The sequence below is a fragment of the Cervus canadensis genome, chromosome 30 (assembly GCF_019320065.1).
Source record: "Cervus canadensis isolate Bull #8, Minnesota chromosome 30, ASM1932006v1, whole genome shotgun sequence".
NCBI classification, from domain to species: domain Eukaryota; kingdom Metazoa; phylum Chordata; class Mammalia; order Artiodactyla; family Cervidae; genus Cervus; species Cervus canadensis.
Window position 1 is genome coordinate 42268815 of NC_057415.1, and position 26225 is coordinate 42295039.

The 26225-nt window shown below is 42.6% G+C and overlaps 1 protein-coding gene across 1 annotated transcript in view; it reads right to left on the reverse strand.

The window, feature by feature from the left end:
* Positions 1-19119, reverse strand: part of STOM (stomatin) — a 30908-nt gene extending 11789 nt beyond the window's left edge. The window contains exons 1-4 of the mRNA XM_043453358.1: positions 18969-19119; positions 4725-4828; positions 2948-3020; positions 1746-1828 (exon numbers count right to left, since the gene is read on the reverse strand). Of these exons, the coding sequence (XP_043309293.1) occupies positions 1746-1828; positions 2948-3020; positions 4725-4828; positions 18969-19029 (321 nt within the window). The 5' untranslated portion in view covers positions 19030-19119. The remainder of the gene's footprint in view (positions 1-1745; positions 1829-2947; positions 3021-4724; positions 4829-18968) is intronic.
* Between the last annotated feature and the right edge of the window lie 7106 nt (positions 19120-26225).

Sequence of the window (26225 nt, forward strand, 5' to 3'; positions counted from 1 at the left end):
CAGCAGGTAGTCAATAAAACGAGAGATGGACTAGACTGAAACATGGTCCCAGGGACAGAAAGAGGGAGGAACAGTGTGGGAAGGGTCAGGAGACCTCAACTACAGCTCCAGCTCTGCTGGTTCCTCCTTCAGGGACCTCCAGCAAGGGTTTTAGACTGTTTGACTTAGCGATTCCTCATCTGTAAAATGGGGCTACTAATACTGCCCAATTGTACACAAATTTCTTTGAAGGTCAAATAAGATTTTTGCAAGTGAAGCCATTTTGAGAGTGTTAAAGAGCTATGTACATGGAAAAGTAAAAAATGACAATAAAAAGCTATTCTGTCAGGCATCAAAAGAGTTAATTCTTTTTTTTCAGTAACCTAAAAATACTTCAAATTTGGAGAAGTGAGGTGTTTGTAAATAGATACATAATATATTACCATCTTGTGTGAAAGTTAATTTTTTCCCATGATGTGATGGAAAATGTAGGTCATTTCTAAAGGAATTTTTGCCACAGAGACTGCCACGGCTGGAGCTTTGTAAAGTTGCAGCCTCTCTATCTACTGATTGTTGTAGGCAGAGTGTTTATCTTCCTTCATAACAAGTTCACAGGGGATCAGAAAAAGGACTGCTTGCCAAGTTTCAAACCGCTCTGCGTTCAGGGAGCAGCTGGAAGGCAGAAGCTTACGTGACCCTGCCAGATGCCTGCCATGTTTACGGAGGAAAGTGCCAGAACTCCCCGCTACCCTGAAAGGGCTCCTTCTGAGAGTCAACCTTCCACACAGAGAATACAGACATGGTCTCAGACTTCCTTTGACGGGTAAAAATGGTTTCTGGTGTCACTATGTATGTGCGGATTACAAAGTCTCACCTCACTAACCACTTGGCTCAGGGCCAGCAGGGAAGCTTCTGAGTTGCTTTCTGGATTTTGTGACCAGGCTCCAGCACTTTGCTGAGGACCTGGCCTCTGGCCAGCAAACACCAGCAGTTTTCTTTGGTCCTTCCCTTCATGTTTTCAGGCTTTCTACCTGTGACAGTCATGATGCTTCCTTAGACACAAGGGCCAGGATGGCCATCGCTGTGTCAGGGGCTGGGATAGCATGGAGCTGTGTGGGAAGCCTTCATCAGGGACTCTGAAGGGCTGGCACGAAGTCCTGGCCCTGCCCCTGTAGTCAGGAGGAATTCCTGTCTCACTGCAACCATCTACTTTCTCGGATTCTGCTGTGAGCTTCAACGGTGAGGCACTGTGAAAAAGCCTGAAATAATTCCTAATATAAAATATCTTATTCTTATCTAAAATACCAAATGGGCAGTTTCTAATTCTTTGGCTTCTAACCAGTTTATCTAGCATACTGTCAAGAACTGTAAGAAGAATGTTCTATCAGAAGCCCAGAGAGAAGTGTGGAAGGGAGAACGCTGACGACAGTGGTAATGGTAACGTTGTACATTATGGTGTGTTTTGTAATAATAACAAGCACTTTCACAGCACTTACTATTCATCAGCCTCTGCTCTAGGCACTTGACATAGAGCGTCTCCTTTAGTCCTCACAAGAACTATAGAGTAGGTCCTCCTATTATAACCTCTATTTTATAGATGAGGAAATGGGGGCATAAAGAGAAGTTAAAGAACTTGCTGGAGGTCACACAGCCAGAAAACGCGGAGGGCAGCAAGGCTCTCCAGCTGTGCTGTGACCACTGCCCCCTGCTGCCTCTCCACGCCAGCCCATGACAGCTCAGTCACCCACAACAGAAGACAGCCTCACCTCCTGAGGAGGGATGTCAAATGAGATGGTCCTCATGTCCACTTTGATGAAGCTGTCGGTGCATGGCAGAATAAAAAACAAACCTGCAACAGACACACCCGAGGTCAGAGGCACACCGGCATCTCCCCTCACCAGCTCACTTCAGTTCTAACAGGACCGGCCCCATTAACCGCGAGAAAGCAGTGCCTCTCGGTGGATGAGCTGGAAGCCAGGAGTGTCATCCTTGACTCCCGCTGCTTTCTTCCCACGTCCAGCCGTCCCCACAAGGCCTGTGGGTTGCGTTTCCTTACTCCGCTTTTACTGTCACCCATTTGCTTTTACTTACGATTTTTTTTTTTTGGTAGTCCCACACAGCATGTGGGATCTTAGTTCCCCGCAGGGACTGAACCCATGCCCACTACAGTGGAAGCGTGGAGTCTTAACCACTGGACCACCAGGGAAATCCCTGTTTTCACTTAGAAGATGCAATCGCTTCTGACGTCATCTTGCTGCTGCTTCCAGTTTGTTTCCTACAAACAAGCCGTACCAGGCCCTGCACAACCTGCCCCTGCTCACCGCCTCCCCACCCCTCCTCCCGCCCTGCACCCTGCTGCGCGGGGCTGCCTGCAGCTCACTCAGCCTGCAGTGCTCTTCTCTGCACGGCTCTGCACTGTTCTGACTCTGGGGACGCCTCTCTCCCGGGCTCACCTTGTCCTGCCAAGGTGTCACCTCCAGAAAGCATCCTACCACTTGGGCTCGACACTGGTTTCCACAGCCATCTGTGACTTCTTGACATAACATTTACCAAGCGGGATTCTAACTGTCAGCTGTTTCCTTACTGTGTCCCACCACCAGGCAGAAAGATCCTCGAGGGCAGAGACTCTGCTTTCGTGTCCCTTGAATTCTCAGAGCCTGGAACTCAGTGGGAGCTTAACTGAAGTTTGCCGAAAATAATGACTGGAAGCATTTATTTCAGTAGGGATTCTCACGCTCAAATTTCGATAGCTGCAGCTATTCTTGGCGTAAAGATAATCTTATCAACTCAAATAGGAAGGGGAGGGGAGAGGCGGGAAGGAAAGGGTAATTTCTGGTAAGCTGTACTGCTATTGTTGCTGCAAATTCTGCTGTGAGAAGTCTTCCAAGTCAATAGAGACCTTCATGAAGGAAATCGCATCAGTAAAAGGACGGCTTTTGCTTCCCAGACAAACAGTGCAAGCACTCACCAGGTCCTTTGGCTCCCCCTTGTAAGATGCGGCCCAGTCTAAAGATGATGGCTCTCTCATATTCTTTTATGATCTAGATTAAAAACACGGATCATAATTTAACATGAGGAGTGCAAGTAATTACGTGCAAAGCTTTAGAAATAATATATATATATTTCTCCTCTAAACGGGTGAGATGTTTATAATACCAGATAACAGCTACAGGCAACATGGTTAATGTTTAATGACCCCTCCCAAAATAACCAAAAATTAATTACTTTTTCTGTGGATTATAAAAGAAGTAGATACTCATTGTATAAAATCCGGATAGTATAGAAAGAGTATACAGAAACAAATTCATAACTTCACTCCTCAGCTGTTAACATTATTATTCAATTACTCATGCATTGTCAACACAGGGGAAAAAAGTTAACATCCTCATAGTCTGTCTTCTGGTTCCTTAAATTATAATAGTAACTTACCTGAAAATTCTTAGAGCATATTTTGTCTTTTTAGGAATACGTGACTGTCATTTATCACAGTATTAATAATTTCATGGCAAATAGATGGGAAAACAGTGGAAACAGTGGCTAACTTTATTTTTCTGGGCTCCAAAATCACTGCAGATGGTGATTACAGCCATGAAATTAAAAGACGCTTACTCCTTGGAAGGAACAGTATGACCGACCTAAACAGCATATTAAAAATTAGAGACATTACTTCGCCCACAAAGGTCTGTCTAGTCAAGGCTATGGTTTTTCCAGTGTTCATATATGAATGTGAGAGTTGGACTATAAAGAAAGCTGAGTGCCAAAGAATTGATGCTTTTGAACTGTGGTGTTGGAGAAGACTCTTGAGAGTCCCTTGGACTGCAAAGGAGATCCACCCAGTCCATCCTAAAGGAGATCAGTCCTGAGTGTTCATTGGAAGGACTGATGTTGAAGCTGAAACTCCAATACTCTGGCCACCTGATGCGAAGAGCTGACTCACTGGAAAAGACCCTGATGCTGGGAGGGATTGAGGGCAGGAGGAGAAGGGGACGACAGAGGGTGAGATGGTTGGATGGCATCACCGCCTCAATGGACATGCGTTTGGGTGGACTACAGGAGTTGGTGATGGACAGGGAGGCCTGGCATGCTGCGGTTCATGGGGTTGCAAAGAGTCAGACACGACTGAGCGACTGAACTGAACTGAATAACTTTATAGAAGAAATAACCAGCATAGGTAGGACGATAGCTACGTGCCAGGTGTTGCGTTAAGTAGGTAATTCATTTAATCCTCACAACAGCCCTGTAAGACAGCTGTTGCCGTCTCCTCCCACCTGACAGGTGAGGGAATTCGGCAAAGGTCACACAGTAACAGTAGCGCCTGCAATCACAGCTCAGAGTCCTGACTCTGGAGGACTTTTTCTCACAGGATTGTCCTGCATCCCTGATTCCAGAAAACTTTAGATGGTGATCCCTACTTTAACCCATGGGAAGGACTGGATAAAGACAATTATTTATTTTTTGGCCACACCCCACGGCATGAGGGACCTTAGTTCTCTGACCAGAGATCAAACCCACACTCCCAGGCGTTGAAAGGTGGAGTCTTAACCACTGGACCACTAGGAAGTCCCTGAAAAGCAGTCTTAAAATTCCATTGTAATAGGTGGCTAGAGTAAATTTTTCAAGAGATGAAGGGAAAAGAACTATAGGTCAGTATGGTCTCTCTTACACACACACACACACACACACCTTTCATTGGCTTATGTACTTATGAGTTACCCCTTTCCAGATGTGAATGAAATCTTTTTTACCTTTATGCACATCCATATTGACAGTGGGAAAGTTATAACCGTGAACAAGAATGATATAGCCACCAAAATCCATCCACAAACACCGAGGCCTGCACTGGGGCTATCTGTGAAAACAAAAAAACATACAGTTCTTATCACTGTTCTTAGCATGATCCCCCCAACCTCATCCTTTCCATTCACGGAACATCAACTGTTTACATGGATTTTCCCATCGAACCCACATAAACACCTTGGAGGAGCAAGTGCTACTCTCCCTAACCTTTATTATGTGATGAAGTGATAACACTTTTAAGATCCATACCCAACTACCAAGGTTAAGTTTAGTGGCAAAATCATTATAATACTAAGTAGTAAGTATAGATACAGTATCTGTTCAAAACATTTTGAAAACACAAGAATAGGAGCAATTCATACCACACTGTTGGAATGGAGGTGAAAGCAGAGTGGGGTGGGTAGGCAATGGTGGCAGTTGTTAGAGGGGCTTCTTGCAGGACGTGATGGTTAAGGAAAAACCAGTGACAAAGAAGCGGAAGGAGGATAAAAGGCATTTAAGCTGAGGGTACAGAATAATTAAAGGTGAAAATCATATGATATACTGTACAAGCTCACAGAGGTCCTCTAAAATACCTGTAAAACATCTCACTAGGTGTACGCACAATTTATCATCCATGTTGGTTCTGATTTCTTACTATTATGAAAATGCTATAATGAACATCTTTGTACATGGTTTTCCTCTTACATTCCTAATAGTTTACCTTTTCTGTAACATGAAATTGGGTTTTCTTTTCTTGGTGTGCAGTGGCTTGTGGGACCTTAGTTCCTCGATCAGGGATTGAACCTATGCCCTTGGCAGTGAAAGTGCAGAGTCCTAACCACTGGTCCATAAGGGGATTTCCTGAAATAGCTTTTTGTCTGATCACGATAATATTAATACATGTCCCACTCCAAATAGTTTAGAATAGTATAGAAAAGGAAGGAAACGTTACTCAATTCCAAGATGATAAATATTCTTCCAAACACTTTTTGTGCATGCACATTTTTCAAAGTAAATACATAAACTTTGCAACCTATTTTCCTCCCTTCTAGGTGTTGTCCTTTCAGGTTCCTTTTCAGGCTTTGTTGCTACGCATTTGTGCTTTTTCTGTTTTATTTTTTTATCAATTGGTGGTTTATTTGCTGAGTCGTGTCCAACTCTTGCAACCCCATGGACTGTAGTCTGCCAGGGTCCTCTGTCCATGGGATTCTCCAGGCAAGAATACTGGAGTGGTTTGTATTTACTTCTCCAGGGGATCTTCCCAACCCAGGAATCAAACCCAAGTCTCCTGCACTGCAGGCAGATTTTTCACCAACTGAGCTACAAGGGGTCAAGGAGTTTTTATCAATTACACTTGCACAAAGTTAAAAAGTCAAATAGTTCCACAAGATGAGTGCAAAAAGAGGGCAGTCCTCTGCTCACCTCTTCTGATTTCTTCTATTTAAGGCAAGTGCTCTTTCAGCTGTGTATTGTGGTATTTGACTTAACCTGTTTCTAAATAACACACTAGTTTTGTTTTTGCTTTTACAGTTTTGAGCTTCATCTATTGACTTCCTACCCCTCCCCCAACCACATAAAGATACCTATCCTTGGAGTTGCATAAAAATATCAAATTTTATATTTCATAAATATGCAAATATGATTCCGAGCTAAGCCATGCAGTGAGGCGTAATTTGTTTTTCACTCAGACAATTTACTGACATCTTTTCTCTGGAGTCACTGTCCTCTTTCATCCTCCCTTTGCTTCGTCTCCAGTGTACTTAAGGCGCAACTTTCTTCAGTTGTCTACACCTCCTTTCCGCAGGCTCAGGTATTCTACCCACTTCACCTTCTGAGGAAGCAGCTCGCAGGCGCGTCCGGACCGACTCTTGTTCCTCTGCCGGCCTCTCACTGCTGTCCTGGAAATCCTCCTTCTCTCCCTGAGCTGCTTCCTACTCTGTATCAGATGTCTTCCTGGTTCCTGGTTTCCTTTTTGTGGGGGACAGAGGGCCTGAATAGGCTCAGGGATAGATCCCTGTTCTTTTTAAGCACGGAAGAATGGTCTTTCCAGGAGTTGTTTTAATAATGAGAGGGAGGGAGGAGGGGCCACAGAGGAAGAGGTAGGCCAGGCGTGGGTGATTCCTTAGATCAGAAGGAGCGATCTAGACGGCAGTGAGAAGAGGTTCCGAATAAATAGGAGGCCAAGCAAGCAGCAGTGATGGCTGAGAGCCCAGAGCAAAGACAGACACATGTGAGCACCCAGGTCAAGTGCTCCAAAACCTAAGGTGAAAGACGAGAAATATACATGAGTACCTTGGTTTGGTTTGGCTTGGTTTTGGCCGTGCCACTGGGATCTTCCCAACCAGGGGTCAAACCCGTGCCTCCTGCAGTGGAAGCATGGAGTCTTAAGAGTGGCCAGGCAGGTCCCTACCTGAGTCCTTTGGTTACACGTGACGCTGTAGTTTCCTGATCCTGTGTCACAGTGTGAGTAAACGTCCTACAAGTGACCTAAGTTAACCCCGGAGGCTTCTCAGGTATCTCTTTGAGGGGCACGGCCCCACGCAGCTTGTGGGTAAGGCCTGGCAGGTGCCGTCGTATCACGGCAGCCTTTTTAGGCGGCTTCTTACACTTCCTGCGCTGTGCTGAATTACTTTAGACACATGTCTCATTTACTCCTTACAAAGTCCCTGGGAAGTCAGGTGTTTTTAATTCCACTTTACCATACCAATGAAGTCACTGAAAAAACATTTTTCCCGAGGTCACACACAATGGAGGACTTGGGCTTCAAATATAGGTCATCTCACTCCAAAGCCCATGTTATAAATCAACTCCCTCTTTGACCCTTTGCCTCTGAATAATAATAATAATAATAATAATAATAATAATAAAATCCTTATTGAAGAAGCTGTTGTGTTTGGAGCACTTCCTCAAGACCAGCTTCCAACTGGAAAAGCCTGGTGGAGTTCTCAGAATGAATTCTGATATTCATAACAGAGGGAGCCCTCCTAATTCCAGCTGTGCCTGTTTATAGCAAGAGACAGTCTCAAGGCTCATTGCCAGGCTCAGGCCTAGGTGTCCAAAGTGAAGGGAATTCCACACGAGGAACAGATGGGCCACAAAAACTTACCTGACCGCGCCTGGTACTTTCTGAAACACTGCTCCAAGACGCCCTTACTCCAGGCAAAGCTCCATGTCCTCAACATCCTAGACTATAAACTCCCTGAAGGCAGGACTGTTTCTTTTTTATGTTTATATTTTCGATGTCTAGCACAGTTATCTCCCAGAGATAGGATATCAAATACTTCTTAGCTTACCTGTTGGATGTATAATTTCTTTGTGCATTTATATCCCTTGTAAGATGAATTTCCAGCTTCAACTCTCTGTGACTTCTTACTTGTGTGATCTTTACCTCCCTGAACTTTTGTGTCTTGAAATAATCAGACTGGTCTCCCAGGATTGAGGCAGTGCTCAATAAACACAGATGAGTTTTCTGTCACTCTCCTATTTTATTCAAGTGTTCAATTTCCACCACAAAAAATGGGAAAATAGGCACCTTTTCCCTTCTTGATAAAAACCTCTGAAACTACTTAATTTTTCCCTCACTTTGTGCCTGACTGGCTAGGCCTGGAGAGTCAAAGACCCTCAAGAAGCTCATTTATGAATGAATTATTAATACCAGATGAGTACAGGGGATTTGACTGCCAATCAAGAGGAAGAAGAAACTAAGTGGATTTTCTGGGCTTGGTCTTTCACTTTTCAAAGGCTCAGCTAGAAATAATCTGAGCATACACACTGGGGAATCAGCACTGTTTCACCCTGAAACTCCTCCCCACCTGGTTATAGCTTTAAAAGATGTATAAAATCACATTCCTTGGAAAGGTGAGGTTTAAACTCCACCAGGCTGTAAATGAACCCTTAATCATCTACAGTTACTACAAGTCAAGGGGAAAAGAAATCCTCAGTTACTCCTCCCAGATTGTAGGAAATTCATTTCCTCCAAGATTCCCATTCATTAACTTGAGGACTGGATCCTCCCTCCTACCTTTATGAGGTTAAAAGAAAAATAACGAGTAATAGGTATTTGAGATATTTTGGTTGATATACTGGTTGATATTGCTGGGTAGGAACAACTGTGGGAAAGATCAGGGACGCCATGATAACTGGTTGTAAACACTACTTTGCCCTGGTTTAGAGTATTTTTTTTCTTTTACTATCAAACTCTTTCCTGAAAACTGTGTTAGAATTAATTTTTGACCAAGCAAGGTTTTGAAAATGGATACAAGCCCATACATTAACATTTTTTAATTGAGCATTCCAATTGGGCTTTCTTCCAAGAAACTTGTACACATTTTAAAAAATCTTACTTTCTTTTCTTATTTTAAAAGCAAGGTATTGTCACTATATTAAACTTATAGTTCAGAATAGAGGAAGGAAAAAGTGATCTATACTTTCATTATCTCTAGGTGGTGATTATTTTCTGCCTTGCTTTTCCTTTTCCCCAAAATGATATAGTGATATATGTAATAATTTAAAATCTGTTTTCCTCCTCTATACTGTGGACATCTTTTCATATCAGGAAATATCCTTTATTATTATTAATATCCTATATTATTAACATCCTTTATTATCCTTTATTATTAAAGGATATTATGAAATAAATATCCTTTATTATTATTTATTCTTTATTATCCTTTATTAATACTCTTTATTATTAAATAAGTATACTTTATTATTAAAAGGATACAATTAAATATCCTTTATTATAATATTTCATTGTTTCATATGATGAACATTTAGGTTGTGTCCAGCTTTCTCAATTAGAAACTCAGTTGTTTTGAATATACTTGTAGTAAAGCTTCTATACATCTTCATTGTATAAACTAATTTTGTTGAAAAGATGCAATTACACAATTCTTAAATTTCTCTCATTCTGGAGGTATCTTTTATGAATACTAATAATAACCATTTGTTGAATGCCTATTACATGTCAGCCACAAGCTAACTTCTTATATACATTATTTCTCATATTTATAAAAATCTGTAAAGTAGGTGTAAAATATTCCACTCAGAGTACCAAAGTACTAAAGAAAAAGACTTTTGGAGAAGAGACAAAAGAAAAAAACAAAACAAAACCATGAAACAAATGAAAAAAAAAAAGGACAAAACCAAATTGTAGAGTAATTGTTGTTGGGCTGGCTTCCAGACAAGCAGCAAAATATTCTTTTCAAGATCATAACATGCATAATACCAGAGCACTGCATGTTGATCATGATCCTGTATCAGCCAATTTCCTTAAGGTTGATTGAATTTGCCACCACTAGAAATTATGTGAAATGATCAATTCTGTTTACTATTGTGACTCTGTTCTAAAGTTCAAAAGATACTGGATTTCCTCTTCAAGCAAATACCTCCTGGCGTATCTGAAAATGTGACTGAGTCATACACATTACTACACACAGAAAGAAGAGGTGTGTCAGCGAATTATTGAAATACCAACATTGAAAGCTGGAGAAGGAAATGGCAACCCACTCCAGTATTCTTGCCTGGAGGATCCCACGGACAGAGGAGCCTAGCAGGCTACAGTCCATGGGGTCACAAGAGTCGGACACGACTTAGTGACCGAGAGAGAGAGAGAACACTGAAAGCACGATTTTTTCCTTCCCCTTCCCAGAACGCAGGTGAAACACTCCATAGCAGAAATAGCCAAGAACAGTGTCGCTTGGGTCATGAAAGATAGCCTGGCTAATTTAGTCTCAAAAACATGTTATCTGGTTCGAAGAGCAAGTTTTAAGGGGTAACAGTAGGTCAAAATGAAAGGTCTTAGCATTTTTCGAGTTTTTCTTAAAAGCATATTTATTCAGCATACAGGTGTTCTTTTTTGGCCTCATTGGAGATTCAAAGTCAAGGTGTGGCAAACTTTTCCTGTAAACGGCCAAAGAATAAACACAAAGCTTTACTGGCCATAAAATCTGTTACAACCACTGAATACTATGCAAAAGAAGCCACAAACTACACATACGTGAAGAAACACGGCTGTGTTCCAGGAAAGTGTAATTTATGAACACTGAAATCTGAGTTCCATGTAATTTTCAGATCTTCCTCTTTCTAAAAAAATGTATAAGTATAAAAACTACTCTCAGCTTGTGGGGCTGACAAAAGCAGGTGGTCGGCCAGATCTGGTCCATGGGCCATACGAGCCATTCCTGCTCTACATCATATTCATCTATTTGAGGGAGAGGACATCATAAGTTAAATAAGACACTGGATCTTTCTTCCAACTTTTCAAATAAGGGTATACTTTCCACAGTCCCAGTTTCTCTTCCCTTATATTGTTTTGAAACAGGGTCTTTGAAAGATCTGCTAAATAAGAACTCAAGGTGGAAACAAGCAAAGGACAGATAAAATATGTGAATGTAAATATGTCTTCAATTAATCAAAATTTTACTATAACTGCGATTTTCAGTTAACTGGGATTTTAGGAGACAGAGAAGGGAAGCAAACAATAGAAGAAAAGGCAAATAAGATAAATGGAGAAAGGAACAGAAACAAAAGTGAAGGCAGCATCCTATAGAGAGAAAGATGAAAACAGGTAGAGAGGGGAGAAAGAGGCAGAGTTTAGCACACAGTCGGGTATCAACAAATACATGTTGAAAAAATGTTGGCATTTACCTGACTGACGACCACAACTTGCAATTCACTGGGCAGAAGCTTTGAAAGCAAACAAGAGCACTCTATAATCCATCTTTCAAATGATTATTTTAATTAGGCATGGTCGATGGTTCTTTGAATGCCCTTATCATTAAACCTCTAGGGAAGAAATTACTCTCTGGGCTGGACTGGCTACAGGCCAGATGGTATCAGGTTAAAAATCATGACCAAAGACTAACTTTCTCTCCCTGTTATAAACCTATACATACTAGACTCAAAGAACTAGTACTGGTGAAGCATTATGTGACCTGAATTATGAAACTTAAAATTTGTTTACCATGAGAAGTAAGGAAATAGACTAGTCCTTTTAAGGAAGATTTTCAATTAAAAAAAAAAAAAACGAAATAAAAGGAATGTTGTGCTTAGCTCAAAAAGAATACAGAAATTAAATAAGTGTAAGTATTTTATTTCTCAAGCATCTTGAGGATTTTCTGCAGCTTTCCCTCATTTGAATATTTCTAGTCATAAAACAGGAGAAAAAAATAGGTGAAAGTATCATCTGTAATTTCAAATTTGAACCCGTCTTTAAAAGGACTCCCTCTCCTAATCTATAGCACTTTACCATCTCTAAATACCATTTATCATATTTGTAATTATCTTACCCAATGTCTGTCTTTCCCAGATTTTTGGCCTTGTTAAAATAGTATAGCAATCCTATGGATGGAGGAGCCTGGTAGGCTGCAGTCCATGGGGTTGCTAGGGGTCGGACACGACTGAGAGACTTCACTTTCACTTTTCACTTTCATTCATTGGAGAAGGAAATGGCAACCCACTCCAGTGTCCTTGTCTGGAGAATCCCAGCAACGGCGGAGCCTGAAGGGTTGCTGTCTATGGGGTCGCACAGAGTCGGACACGACTGAAGTGACTTAGCAGCAGCAAGGCTTCAGAGTTGGCTCTGTTACCTATTAGCTCTGTGTTCTCTGCAAGTGTCTTAACTTTCTGTGCTTTAGTCTAACCATCTAAAAAGAGGGCCAAAAAAGAGCACCTCCTCAGAGGGTCAGTGTGAAGAGTAAGTGAGCTATCATGCAGGATACCTCGTATACAGCAAGTGCTCAAGCATTTGTTAAATAAATAGCTGCTGAATGAGCTGAGTGATTCTACTGTTTTTGGGTTTTTTGTTTTTGTTTTTTTGGGGCTGTGCCATGCAGCTTGTGGGATCTTAGTTCCCTGACCAGGAAATGAACGTGGGCCCTTGAACACTAAGAGCAAGGAGTCCTAATGACTGGACCTGGAGGGAATTCCCACATTCTGCTGTTCTGTGGGGAAAAGAATAGGCTGACTATTACAGAAGATAAATGGAAGTTACATGTCCATATATAGGATCCCAGAACACAGTTCATCAATTTTTGGTGGTGAGCAGGCAATAGGGGAGGTAGATAGAAGTAGAAATACAATGTTATTTAACTCATGAAACTTATATGTTACAAACCAGTGTTATTTAAACAACAACAACCACACACACACAACTCAGAATCATCCTCGGTCCCAAAGTGGTGGTCATACTGCTCTCCCCAAACGTTTTCTTTCCTTTTTTCTTTTTAAAATCAGCCCTTTACACCCACGAGGTTAGAGAATTCAGGGAAGGTATGAATTGAATATGACCCATGTCTGGAAAGATTGATGTTCTTAATTTAGACTGAGCCTGAAATATATTAAATAGAACAAAACCCTCATACTTCTTGAGTTTTTTCCCCCGAACTCTTTCACTTGGACATCTTAAGTGCTAGTCACTCAGTTGTGCTCGACTCTGTGACTCCATGGACTGAAGCCTACCAGCTTTCCCTGTCCATGGGCTTCTCCAGGCAAGAATACTGGAGTGGATAGCCATTCCCTTTTCCAGGGGATCTTCCCAGCCCAGGGATCGATCCTGAGTCTCCTGCATCGCAGGCAGATTCTTTACTGTCTGAGCCACCAGGGAAGAAGCCGTAGACATCTTAAGTGAAAGTGAAAAGTGAAAGTCGCTCAGTCATGTCCGATTCTTTGCGATCCCATGGACTATACAGCCCATGGAATTCTCCAGGCCAGAATACTGGAGTGGGTAGCCTTTCCCTTCCCCAGGGGATCTTCTCAACCCAGGGATCGAACCCAGGTCTCCCGCATTGCAGGCGGATTCTTTACCAGCTGGGCCACAAGGGAACCCTTTAAAGTATCTATAATTGAGTTTTTCTCATAAAAGTCTTTGGAGAGCAACATCATTTTAATTAAAAAATGGAAAACAGAAGCGTAAGGAAACTAGCTCTTAAGGTTCCCAATTCTCCAACAGAGGCTAAGTAGCTAAGCAGTGGCTAGAAGCTTGGGGTTTTGCTGTTAGAGTTCCATTCTACTGCTAAATTTTCTTATTGGTAAAATAAGGGAAAGTGAAGTCGCTCAGTTGTGTCTGACTCTTCGCGACCCCATGGACTGTAGTCTACCAGGCTCCTCTGCCCATGGGATTTTCCAGGCAAGAGTACTGGAGTGGGTTGCCATTTCCTTCTCCAGGAGATCTTCCCAACTCAGGGGTTGAATCCCGGGTCTCCCTCACTGTAGGCAGACGCTTTACCGTCTGAGCCACGAGAGAAGTGAAATGAGGGAAGAGAATAGTTATCTCATATGAGAAAATATATAGTGCCTGACACTTAGGAAAGTGAAAAGTAGAAGAGTCTGGTGACTCAGACGGTAAAGCATCTGCCTGCAATGCAGGAGACCTGGGTTCAATCCCTGAGTCAGGAAGATCCCCTGGAGAAGGAAATGGCAACCCACTCCAGTACTCTTGCCTGGAAAATTCCATGGATGGAGGAGACTGGTAGGCTACAGTCCATGGGGTCGCAAAGAGTCGGACACAACTGAGTGATTTCACTTTCACTAAATGAGGGAAGAGAATAGTTATCTCATATGAAAAAATATGTAGAGTGCCTGACATTTAGGAAGTGTTCAGTAAATAGTTAACCATTATTATGATCAGAACTGTAAGGTAATTATTGACAGTACAAAGGAATAAACTTTATATTAAGTGAATTATCTTCTGGGACCTGCACACCATAGACAAACATCAAGACTAACAACCTGCTTGGGGATTCTGTCCCTGGGGGAGAAACAGACCACATTTGGGGAGATAAGTCAGAGTCCTAAACTTTCTTGGACTTTCACACTTTTTGTCCATAAATTTTAATATTCTGTATAATTACTAAGCTGTTGTTAACTTTTTTGTTCTGTTGTCCCCAATAAATAATATCTTAATAATTTAAAGTTTCAAAAGTACATTCACAAAAATGTTCTCATTTGATACTCAAAACTTTGGGAGCTAGATAGTACAGTAAGATGATGCTCAATATCTAGATGAGGAATTGACTCTGGAGATTGAGAGACTTCCCCAGGTGACCCAGGTGGTGAGTGATGCTACTGAGGTCTCAATTCAGATCTTTGAATTTTAGATTCCATCCTCACTCAGGGCTGGTGCACTGGGAAGACCCAGAGGGATGGGATGGAGAGGGAGGCGGGAGGGGGGATCGGGATGGGGAACACATGCAAATCCATGGCTGATTCATGTCAATGTATGGCAAAAACCACTACAATATTGTAATTAGCCTCCAACTAATAAAAATAAATGGAAAAAAAATTCATCAAAAAAAAAAATAGATTCCATCCTCATTTTGCTATGTATACAATCTTACCATCCATGCATATTTACAACTAGGCAAGGCTGGTATCTAATTTTCATAATCTGATATTTTAGGACAGACATGTTACTGCCAGTAACTTCAAGGCCAATCTACTGAAATGTCAGGGCAAATGTTTGGGGTTCAGGCATCTTTACAAGTCTCAGAGTATAGACAAAGGTCCAAAGAGAATGGAAGAATGATTTGTGTCAACAGAGATCTGACACACACTTCCTTCTTTCTACTGTGACCTCTAACTGCTCTTTCCACACTTTCATAAACAAAGGAGATTCCTTATTAAGTACAATATATTACTTTGACAATTACAATCCCTTTACCGATAACGTAAACCCAGTCTATCTGTAATGAGGACATGTATGAGGAACAAGTCCACACCCTAAAATCAATCCTTTGAGTTGTAACAAACTTAATAAAACAAACTGGAAACAGAAAAATGTCTCCACCAATGTAAACTTTATCTCACTCTTTCCTTTTTCTTTCAACAAATATGTTTGCAAACCTACTAGGCACTTGACCCTGAACTTACTACAGTCATCAAGGACACAATCCTCTGCTTTCAGAAGTTCTCCTGGTCTAACAAAGGTGATTATAATTTACATTTACAGTACTGTGTAATAAACAGTATGACAGAGGCCGGTTCAGATTGTCAGGGAGAAACAGAGAAGAGGGGCTCACTTTTTCTGGTTACAATAGTTTTCAGGAAAAGTGTTTTCTGACATCTTACAAAACAGACTTTGAATCCAATCTTTATCATATTTATCAACACTAAAAAATTATTTTTCTTCAAAGTTGACCAGGTGATCAACGACTCTGTCTTTTACAGTGTGGAAGTTATACCATGAGGTGGGTCCAATAACCTATTTAATTATAATAAATGACATAAATGCCAACTTCTGCAGACTTGTCATCACTTGAGTTAATCTATGACCACTGATGGATTTAACTCAGATTAATTATTAAATAAGTTAGAAAGTACTCCCCATCTGATCGACTGTAACAACTGAAATAAACAAAGCAGTCCCCTGATTCTGCTTATTTTCAGGCATTCTCCCAAAGGGATTTATTCTGTTGACATGACTCTTAATTATAATCATGCATTTCTTTGTAACCCACTTGCATTATTTCATTACAAAGTGAATGCAATGACTTTAAAGAAAAACTAGTCTTGCCCGAGGGTTTGGTCATATTTACGTTCCTAAGACTAATTATCAGCAAAATCATAAAGGGACAGCTTGGGCTTTTATATTCCACTGCTTCTCTCAGAAGCAACCCTCTGGAGTCATCTTATCCAGGAATTCTAGAATGAAGCTAGATTCCTTTGTGGTCTCTCAGCTTCTGATGCTTGTCAAGTTCCTCCTTTTGGGTGTGCGTTTCAGAGACAGTCCTAGGGCTTCCCTGAAGGCTCAGACAGTAAAGAATCTGCCTGCAATGCAGGAAACCTGGATTCAACCCCTGGTTCTGGAAGCTCAATCCCCACGTCGGGAAGATCTCCTGGAGTAAGAGAATGACTAGCTACTCCAGTATTCTTGCCTGGAGAATCCATGGACAGAGAAGCCTAGTAGGCTACAGCCCGTAGGGTTGCAAAGAGTCCCACATGAACTGCGACTAACACCTTCACTTTCTGGAAACAGCTCTAGGATAGGGAAAATGATTTGTAAAGTTAGTTCAAGGTTGAACCTAGTTCACAGGTGTGGGTGATTTTTCCACTCCGAGCTTCAGCTTCCTGGCTGCAAAGGGATAGAGAATGACATTCTCCTTGTGGAGCTGTTAGAGGATTGCACTGGATAATGCTTTTAAAGTATCTGGGCTGTGTTTGGCATCTGGCAAGCACTTGGTAAATTCTATTTAATAAATTCTAGTATTTGCTTTCCTATCAGTGTCACATCTCTAAGTCTCACATTTAAAAAAAAAAAAAAGGTGACAGAGCCCAGGCAAAATTTTGTTTATATATGTATGATTTTCAGAGGAAAAGGTGCACAGTTTTCATTAGATTCTTAAAAAGACTTCTGTCTAAAATGCAGTGAAGTGCAGAATCAAGAAAAAGAACTTAAGAGTGAATGCTGTTCTGTGAGCACGAAAAACAACTCACATTAAGTCCAAAGATCATGTTTATTCCCAGAGAACTTCTACAAATTTCCTACCAGAGTGTCACCAAACTTCTAACATTGTCCTCATGGTCCTCTATTTTCCCACCAGGATTTCAGGGTGAAGAGGAAAGGATCCTGCCCACTTTCCCTTCCAGAAAAAGACAACTGACTATCAAAGAGGGAGACTGCATAATTTTTATATGGGCAAGTTTTAGGATCAGCCAAAAACCCAGACTTAAAATCTGACTCCATTTCTCATAAACTGTGTGACAAAGTAATTTAACCTCTCAAGTATCAGTTTCTTCAAGAATATCCTCTCTACTACACTCCTGATTTGGGAAAATAACTCTCCAAGGTACAGAAAAGTGACAATTTAAGATTTCTATAATTCTTTAGATGTTCCTGGAATGGAACTAAAGACAAAGATTGCTGGAAAAGGAAACGGGGACATGTTGGATCAGTGGACAAGGCTGTCATCACAAATAATCAGAATTGATGAGTCCAGTGCAGCAGTCCTCAACCTTTTTTAGCACCAAGGACCAGTTTCCTGGAAGACAATTTTTCCACGCATGGAGGCGGGGTAGGGGTGGATGGGATGACTCAAGTGCATTACCTTTACTGTACACTTTATTTCTAATATTATTACATCAGCTCCACCTCAGATCATCAGGCATTAAATCCCAGAGTTTGGGGACCCCTGCAGTATCGTGTTCTTTGTGGGGTGCTGGAAAAGCCCACCCAGCCTCCAAATTTTTTTCACTGTCATTCTGTCCGAAATTCTGTCCTTAGAAAGAATTCCTTTGGATCATGAAGAACCCCTGGGAGGTTATCAGTACTCCTGAGAGGTTTACAAGCATCTCTTTATGAACCACCCCCATCTCCCCCAAGGAGTTAGCCAATAACGGTTGGAGGAGATAGCCCTCTCAAGAGTGTTAGTCCCTTCACAGGGGAACAAACTGAGTTACACAATTTCTGTCTTCAAGACTGGGAAGGCCCTGGTAGGGTGGGGAACTCACAATTCTTAGTGAGGGCCAAAAGCCAGGATGGCGATGTTCCTAGAACAAAGGAAGTAAAGTGGAGGGGCCAGAGTGAGGCAGAAAGTGAAGCTGGAAAGCGATACAGGAAGGATGCCAAAAAGAGCCTTCTTCCGCAACTGTGTAGGGAGCCTGTGGCAAAACCGCACGGGTCTGTTGCGGGGTTTAGTAGGACCAACTGGTCAGGGTGGGGAGCAGGAGTTCTCTCTAGTTCGGGAGGACCCGGGCTTACTCTGAGGGTGGGCGAGGGCGGGGTGGCGGAGCTGTCCTCGGATGGGGCTGAAGGGGAGCGGGGCGAAGACGCCGACTTTCCCCGCGCCCGGGCGTGGCGGGCAGGTTTGGGCCCCGACTCCACCAGCCGCTGCCGCCAGTCACGCGTGCACGCCACGAGATAACGAGCGGAAAGCGCTGGCACAGGGCCTGGCATCTGGCAGCCGCTGGATAACGCGAGTCCCCGCTCTGGCCGTGGGCACCGGAGACACGCCCTCGATGCCGCGTCCCGGCAGTGCGGGGCACTGGGCGGGCATCCTGCACCCTAACATCCCTAAAACTTTCCCCCCAGCCTGGGAAGTAGGGTTCGTCATTCTCAGCGTACAATGGGCAGAAACGTCGGTTGTGAGCAACGGTCACTAGGCTAAGAAACATCGCAGATATTCCTGGGGCCTTTGGGCTGGGGCCCTTCCCGAAAGGAGGTGAAGGGAGACGGCGGGAGACCCCACGGGCCTCGCCAGGGGCACGGGGCTCACCCTTGAAGGAATCGGGAAGCCGCCGAGCTTGGGTGTCCGCTGCTGGCCGCTTGTCAGACATGCTGCCAGGAACCAGAGTCGCTACTCTCGAGTCGAAGTCGCCACAGCCTGAGGTGGAACTGCGAAGAATGCCCGGAGATGACCCGGGAGCCCCTAGACACAGGCAGCAGTCCCGCCCCTTCTCCGCGGTCCAGCCAATCGCCTCCCAGGACCGAGGAGGACACGCCCCCCCAGCCGCCGCCCGCCCCTCCCGCGCGGCCTCTTCTCCCGCCCTTCCAGCGATCCCAGGGTTGAGGGGCGTGGCCTGAGGGGCGAGGCGCCCCTGAGGCGGGGGTCCGGGCCGGGGGCAGCGCCGGAAGGGAGGGGCCTCGCCGGAAATGAAGGGCGGAGGTCCCGGGGGCGGGAGCTGCGGTAGAAGAGATACGGGAGGGGGCTGAGAGGATGGCCTGAGGAAAGGCTGTGGAGAAAGACTCTGAAGCGGCTCCCTTCTGGGCAAACGAATTAGAAGAAGATGGTGCCCTCCTTGGGCGGGTTAGGGTCCAGGTGAAGGCAGGAAGCAGAGGCGCACTCGTGTGGCCCGAGTGAGGGCACCAAAGTCAGCCCTAGACCGGGAGCTCCCGTGATGTGAGGGGAAGGAAGCGGTGCGACCAGCCTCGAGCTCAGGGAATTCGAATGAGGTGCCTTTATTGAAATAAAGTCCTCTCCCTGCCGTCGTCGGGCGGGGTACTCATTGCTGGGGACCGAGCACGCCAGGGGGACACGGGGCCCGCCCTCCTGGAGGTGTTACAGGTAACCGGCAAGTAAAGCAAAGCATTACACGTGGCCACGGGCGCGCGCCGTGAAGGGTTCGGGGAACTCGGAAAGCCCCGGGAGTAGCTACTCTAGATATCGGGCCAAGGGAAAGCCTCTGTAAGGAGGCGGCAGTGAGGTGTGACCTGAAAGACGAGAAGGAGCCACCCTTGGGAAGGACAGGCGGGGTGGGAGGGCGATGAGGGAATCCCAGGCAGAGAGGCGAGCACTAGCCAGAGTATTCCCCACCTCCAGCTTTCTGCTGGGAGGCGGCTGCAACCTCACGGTAGAAAACCAGGCTGTGTTTTATTCTGGATGACTTGTCCGGATGCAAGCCATTCAAAGTATAGCGAGGTGCACGAGCAGACGCACTTTAAAAAACATTTCATCTGGAAACAAATACAGATTCTCCGCAAGTTGCAAAGACAGTAGCGAGAGCTTGTGTGTACACTCTCTCCAGTGTGCTGTCATAGTTACATCTTAACTTAGGTGTAGTAGCAAAGCTAGGAAATGGACAGTGGCACACGATGTATACGTATCCTTCCGTGCCGTCTTATCTCGTGCCTAGTTTTGTATAACCACCGTTACAGTCAAGCTGCAGAGCTCTTCCATCGGCCTGGCCTTAGAATATCCAACACTTTGTGGTGTTTGGGCAGTCGATACGGTAGACTTTCTAGTTTTAGCTCTGGAGCCCTGTGGTTGTCGGCAGACTGCAGCACACAGTTGTAAGGGTGCTGAGTGGCAGATCATCGTTGCTTTGGGGTGCCCACACTAGAGTATGGCACAGGCCTACAGCAGAGCTCTCAAGTTTATCTCCAGTCACAGGCGGGAAAGAACTGTTTATATTCGTGGGAGTGGAGTACTGCTTGTGAAGTGGCTTGGTTTTTAAGCCTTCTGGAGAAGATAAGGAGGGGAGTATGGTAATTTAAGGCTCCTTTCCCTCTAAATCATCCTTGAGAAAGTCCACAGCTTCATATTTTCCATTCCGCAACAAATAAGCCCCAGAGGCATGAACTTCCTGTTTATGCCATGGTTCCTAGGAAGAAGGAGGGAATGCACAAGCAGCTAATTAAAACCTTTAATAAAGGAGGGCTTGATTATAAATTGTATATCGTGGGAAAGTAGCTTTCATTTTTGCTGGAAAGGGGAGTATTTCAGAATGAATTTCATGTTCGTACTCCTACTACTCCTGTTGCCTGTTTCACATCTCAAGCCAATCCCAACAGCATCACTTCTGGAGAATTAGAAAAGCGGCTTCTCCCTCTGGGACGAAGACTTTGGTAAACACTTGTTGGCCCTGGCTTCAGATTGCATCAGTTTGGGAGCTAATTCCAGGCCACAAACAGAACAAGCTTTGACTTGATTTTTAAATTACTTTCAAAGTAGATGGGAATCTCCAAATTTAGAGTTTAAAATGCTGAATTTTATTTGCCCATGAAGCTATTGTATTCTGACTTTCTTATACATACTTTATATAAATTTATTGATTAAACATACTTTAAGACTTTCTGGTGGTCCAGTGGTTAGGAATCCACCTGCCAATGCAGGGGATGAGGGTTTGATCCCTTATCTGGAAAGATTCTACATGGCGTGGAGCATGTGGACAACTACTGAAGTCACATTCTAGAGCCTGAACACCTCAATGAAGAGTAGCCCGAGCTTACTTCAACTAGAGAAAGCCTGTCTGCAGCAACAAAGACCCAGTGCAGCCAAAAATTAATTAATAAATAAAATTTAAAATATGCTTTAAAAATAAATACTGTTGTATCGTCCTCTCTCTTTGGGGGAAATTTCAGTAATGATTTGGGCTCCCTGGTGGCTCAGACGGTAAAGAATCTGCCTGCAATTCGGGAGACCTGGGTTCCAACCCTGGGTTGGGAAAATCCCCTGGAGATGGGCATGGCAGCCCATTCCAGTATTCTTGCCTGGAGAATCCACATGGACAGAGGAGGCTGGCAGGCTACCGTCCATGGGGTCGCAGAGTTGGACACGACTAAGTGACTTTCACTTCAGTAATGATTAGAGGTTAGAATGTTTTTTGAGAACTTTATGCTCTAAAAACAGACTTATTATATAAAATTACAAATTGAAGAGAGAAAGAATTATTTATAGTATTCTTGCCTCTGACAGAACTATTATCATTTTGGTGAATTTTTCTTCTAGCTGTTATTTAAAGGATATGCTGTGCTGTGCTTAGTTGCTCAGTCTTTTCCAACTTTGCAACCCCATGGACTGTAGCCCACCAGGCACCTCTGTCCGTGGGGATTCTCCAGGCAAGAATACTGGAGTGGGTGGCCATGCCCTCCTCCAGGGGATCTTCCCGACCCAGGGATCGAACCCAGCTCTCCCTCATTGCAGGGGGATTCTTTACCACGTGAGACACCAGGGAAGCCCTATTTAAAGGATATTTGCGTATAATTTAAAATCAGAGTCTTCATCCCATATTTCTTTTGTTTTATTTTGCTGTTATTTTCCTAGCATCTTCAGGGTACCAAATTAAGTATCGATTGATGGTAATAGTGGTGACATTAAGACCTGGATATGGGTTTAAGACAGACATGCACCGTGACTTTGTAACTGAATATATAAGAAGGCAATTTAATTAGTGTTTTTTTTCTGTGTCCATCTAAAAAGTGCTTGAAGAACAGCAGAGAAAGTCCTTATTTATTTTTCCTTTAAATTATGATTCCAGGCTGTTCACAATGCCTGTGGTGAAATCAGCTAACCAGATGCTTATGTGAGAACAGACTTACCAGCAAGCTGTATCTGTGGCATTTTCCCCAGGGTGGGTCTAACAAGGTTGATCTGTTTCTCTGTGTGGACTAATTCACATTTATTATATTACAGTAGTATTTGTCTTCTTGACTCTTCTGTTCTTCAGGAAATTACTCCAGGAACTGAATCATAACAGGAGTTTCACCAGAGGACTTTTTGTATTTGGGCTGTGGCAGCAGACCAATTACACCATAGTACTTGGTAAGAGCACTGGGTGTTCATGTTCTCGGATCTTATGAAAATAGAAAACATCACTGGTATTTAGTAGAGTCATCTATGGCAAGAATTTTATTAATCTGCTTTATTAGTTCACAAAGCAGATATTTATCAAACACATATTATGTGCCAGGCATTGTTCTAGGTGCTTGGGATATAACAATGGACAAAAAAGACAAAAATTCTTGCCTGTATGGAGCTTATTTTCTAGTATTACTTTCCACATGTAGTAGTTTGCTCTGTGTGTGTACTCAGTCAGATCCTACTCTTAGCAGTCCCCTTGATTACACCCTGCCAGGTTCCTCTCTCCCTGGAATTCTCCAGGCAAGAATATTGGAATGGGTTGCCATTTCCTCCTGCAGGGGATCTTCCCAACCCAGGGATTGAACCCAAGTCTCTTGCGTCTCCTGCATTAGCAGGCAGATTCTTTACTACTAGTGCCATCTGGGAAGCCTGTATTGGTTTGCTGGGGTTTACATAGTCAAGTGCAATGGACTGGATGGCTAAAACATCAGAAGTTTATTTTTCTTGCAGTTTTGGAAGTGAGAAGTCCAAGATTGAGGTTCAGCAGAGTTGGTGTCTTCTAAGGAGCCTGAAGGAAGCATCTGTTCCAGGTCTCTCTTCTTGACTTGTAGATAATTTTCTTTTTCTTGTTTTTTCATGTTGTCTTCTCTCTGTATACTTCTGTGCCCAAATCCCCTCTTGCTATAAGGACACCAGTCATATTGGATTAGAGCCTAGCCTAATGACCTCATTTTAACTTAATTACCTCTTTAAAGACCCTACTCCCAAATACAGTGACATTCTAAGGTGCTGGGGGTTAGGATTTCAACATATGACTTGGGGGAACCCAGTTCAGCTTTTAATACCACATATGACTGTGGTGTATCCAAATATCTCTCTTGTTTTCTCATATCCATATCTCTGAGGTATTCAAAATCATTTGTGCTCAAATGTACCAGGTAACAAAATGTACCAGGTAACCTACTTATGAGTGATTTTTCTTCTAGACTTGGTTTATTTTTATTAAATACTAAATGGAAAGTTCTTGGTTAGAAGAATTACTCTGCTAGGAATGTTGCTCCATCTAGTGACTGCTATATTCAACTACTTTTGTCAAAGTTATAAAAATGAAAAAGGGAGAATTAGGTTGGAGAAGGGGTTCTCTTTTCAATAGGTTATTATTCACAGGGCACTAAAGAGTCATGGTAAAAAAAAGTTTTTTTTTTTTTCACCGTTGTATGTGGAAGGAAAGAGGTCTATATAATGACACTATTTTTAGTAACTCTAGCAATATCAGTATCATCATTTACTATCACTACCAATTACTAGTTCTTTATTTATCCCCTGAGAAAACCCAGATGGGGTTTACTTCCTTGGCCAAGATCTCACAAAGTATAAGTAGTGTTTCCCTCAAGTCTGTGTGACTCCAGAGTTTTAGCTCTTAATCATTCACAATAAATAAAAGAAACAGAAAGACTCAAACATTTCATAATACAGCCTTGATAAATGACACATCTAAGCATGCATCCAAATGAGTACTCATGTTTGTCTTCAGTCTTGATATATACTGAGTCTTTACTCTTGATATATACTTAACCTTTATCTTGAAATGATGCTTTATTGTTCAGTGTTTGCACTGTCCTTGATATGTTGTATCAAAATGTGTCTGTTTTAGGTAATGAATTTATAAAGGACACAATCTACAACCAGGTCAGTATCATATAGTTTATTGTATACCTTGAATTACATGGAACATGTAAAATAACTACTGAAAAGCTTGGAATTTTTGGTAGTTTTAAAGAGTAGTTTTTGTTTCTCTATTATACAAGTTGAATGGGACAGCTGAACTGCCTGGAGACATCAAGAACAGCTTCTGCAGAAAGCTGAGTTTAGTAAGACAAATACAAGTTAGAAAAGGATACCTTTGGAATACAGAGGATGCCTCTGTAAATGCATGTGGGTATATCAGAGCTTGATATTTTGGGGGGAAATGTGTGTAATCAGATATGCAGGGAGTGAAAGTGGTAAGAAATGACAATGGACTAAAAAGCATATGCCAAACTTAGAAGATAATTATGAAGCTGTAAGTTATGAAGGATCTTAACAAGAGGGATGGAATGAACTCCTCTTATCAAAAGATCATGTAATAGACAATCTAAATAAGTCTTTATCTATTTAAGAAATTAAATAAGTAATAAGCTTCTGAAACAGACAGTAGTGGGCCCAGATGTGGTCACTGGTGATTTCTACCAAACATTTAAGAAAGAAATTATACCAGTTCTCTACAATCTCTTCTATAAAATAGAAACAAAAGGAATACTTCCTAACTCATTCTATGAGGCCAGCATTACTCTGATACCAAAATCAGACAAAGATGTTACATAAAAGAAAACTATAGACCAGTATCACTCATGAAGATAGGTACAAAAGTTCTCAACAAAATGTAAGCAAATGTAATCCAACAACATATAAAAAGGATTATATGCAGTTACATATGAAATGGTTCAGCATTTGAAAATCAGTCAGTATAATCTGTCACATCAACAGGCTAAAGAAAAGTCACATGATCCTATCAACAGATGCAGAAAAAGCATTTGACAGAATCCAATACTCATCATAAGAACTGAGTAAATAGAGAGGAATAGAGAGGCCTCCTCAACTTGATAAAGAACATGTACAGAAAACTTACAGTGAACGTCATACTTAACAGAGAGACAGTAGGAGCTTTCCCACTAAGATCAGGAGCAAGGAAACTCCTTTTCAACATCATACTGGATGTCCTAATAGTGAGAGTGATAGTCATTCAGTCGTGTCCGACTCTGCGACCCCATGGACTGTAGCCCCTCAGGCTCCTCCGTCCGTGGGATTCTCCAGGCAAGAATACTGGAGTGGGTTGCCATGCCCTCCTCCAGGGGATCTTCCGACCCAGGCGTCAAACGCAGGTCTCCCACATTGCAGGCAGATTCTTTACCATTTGAGCTACCCAGGAAGCTCCTAGCTAATGAAAAAGAGGAAGTGGAAAGTATACAGATTTGGAAGGAAGAAAATAAAATTGTCTTTGCAGAAGACATGATTGTCTGTGTAGAAAGTATATACTCTTATAACATTACATAAGGAAGCAAAAGAAATGAGGAAGTTAAAGAAAAGGCCCAGAACAAATAGTTTCACATTTAATAATGGTGTTTTCTTATGTAGTCAGTAATTAACATGTGAACATAAGGTTATTGAATGATCCCAGCATATCATTTGTGGCTAGCTGAGCATAAAATATCTTCTCACTATTCTTGAGATGTTTTTCCTTGGACTTTAAAGCATAATGGCTTGGGACTTCCCTGGTGGTCCAGTGGCTAAGATTCCATGTTCCCAATGCAAGGGGCCTGGGTTCAGTCCGTGCTCAGGGAACTGGATCCCACATGCTGCAACTAGGACTTAGCACAACCAAAGAAAATAAATAAATATTAAAAAATAATAATA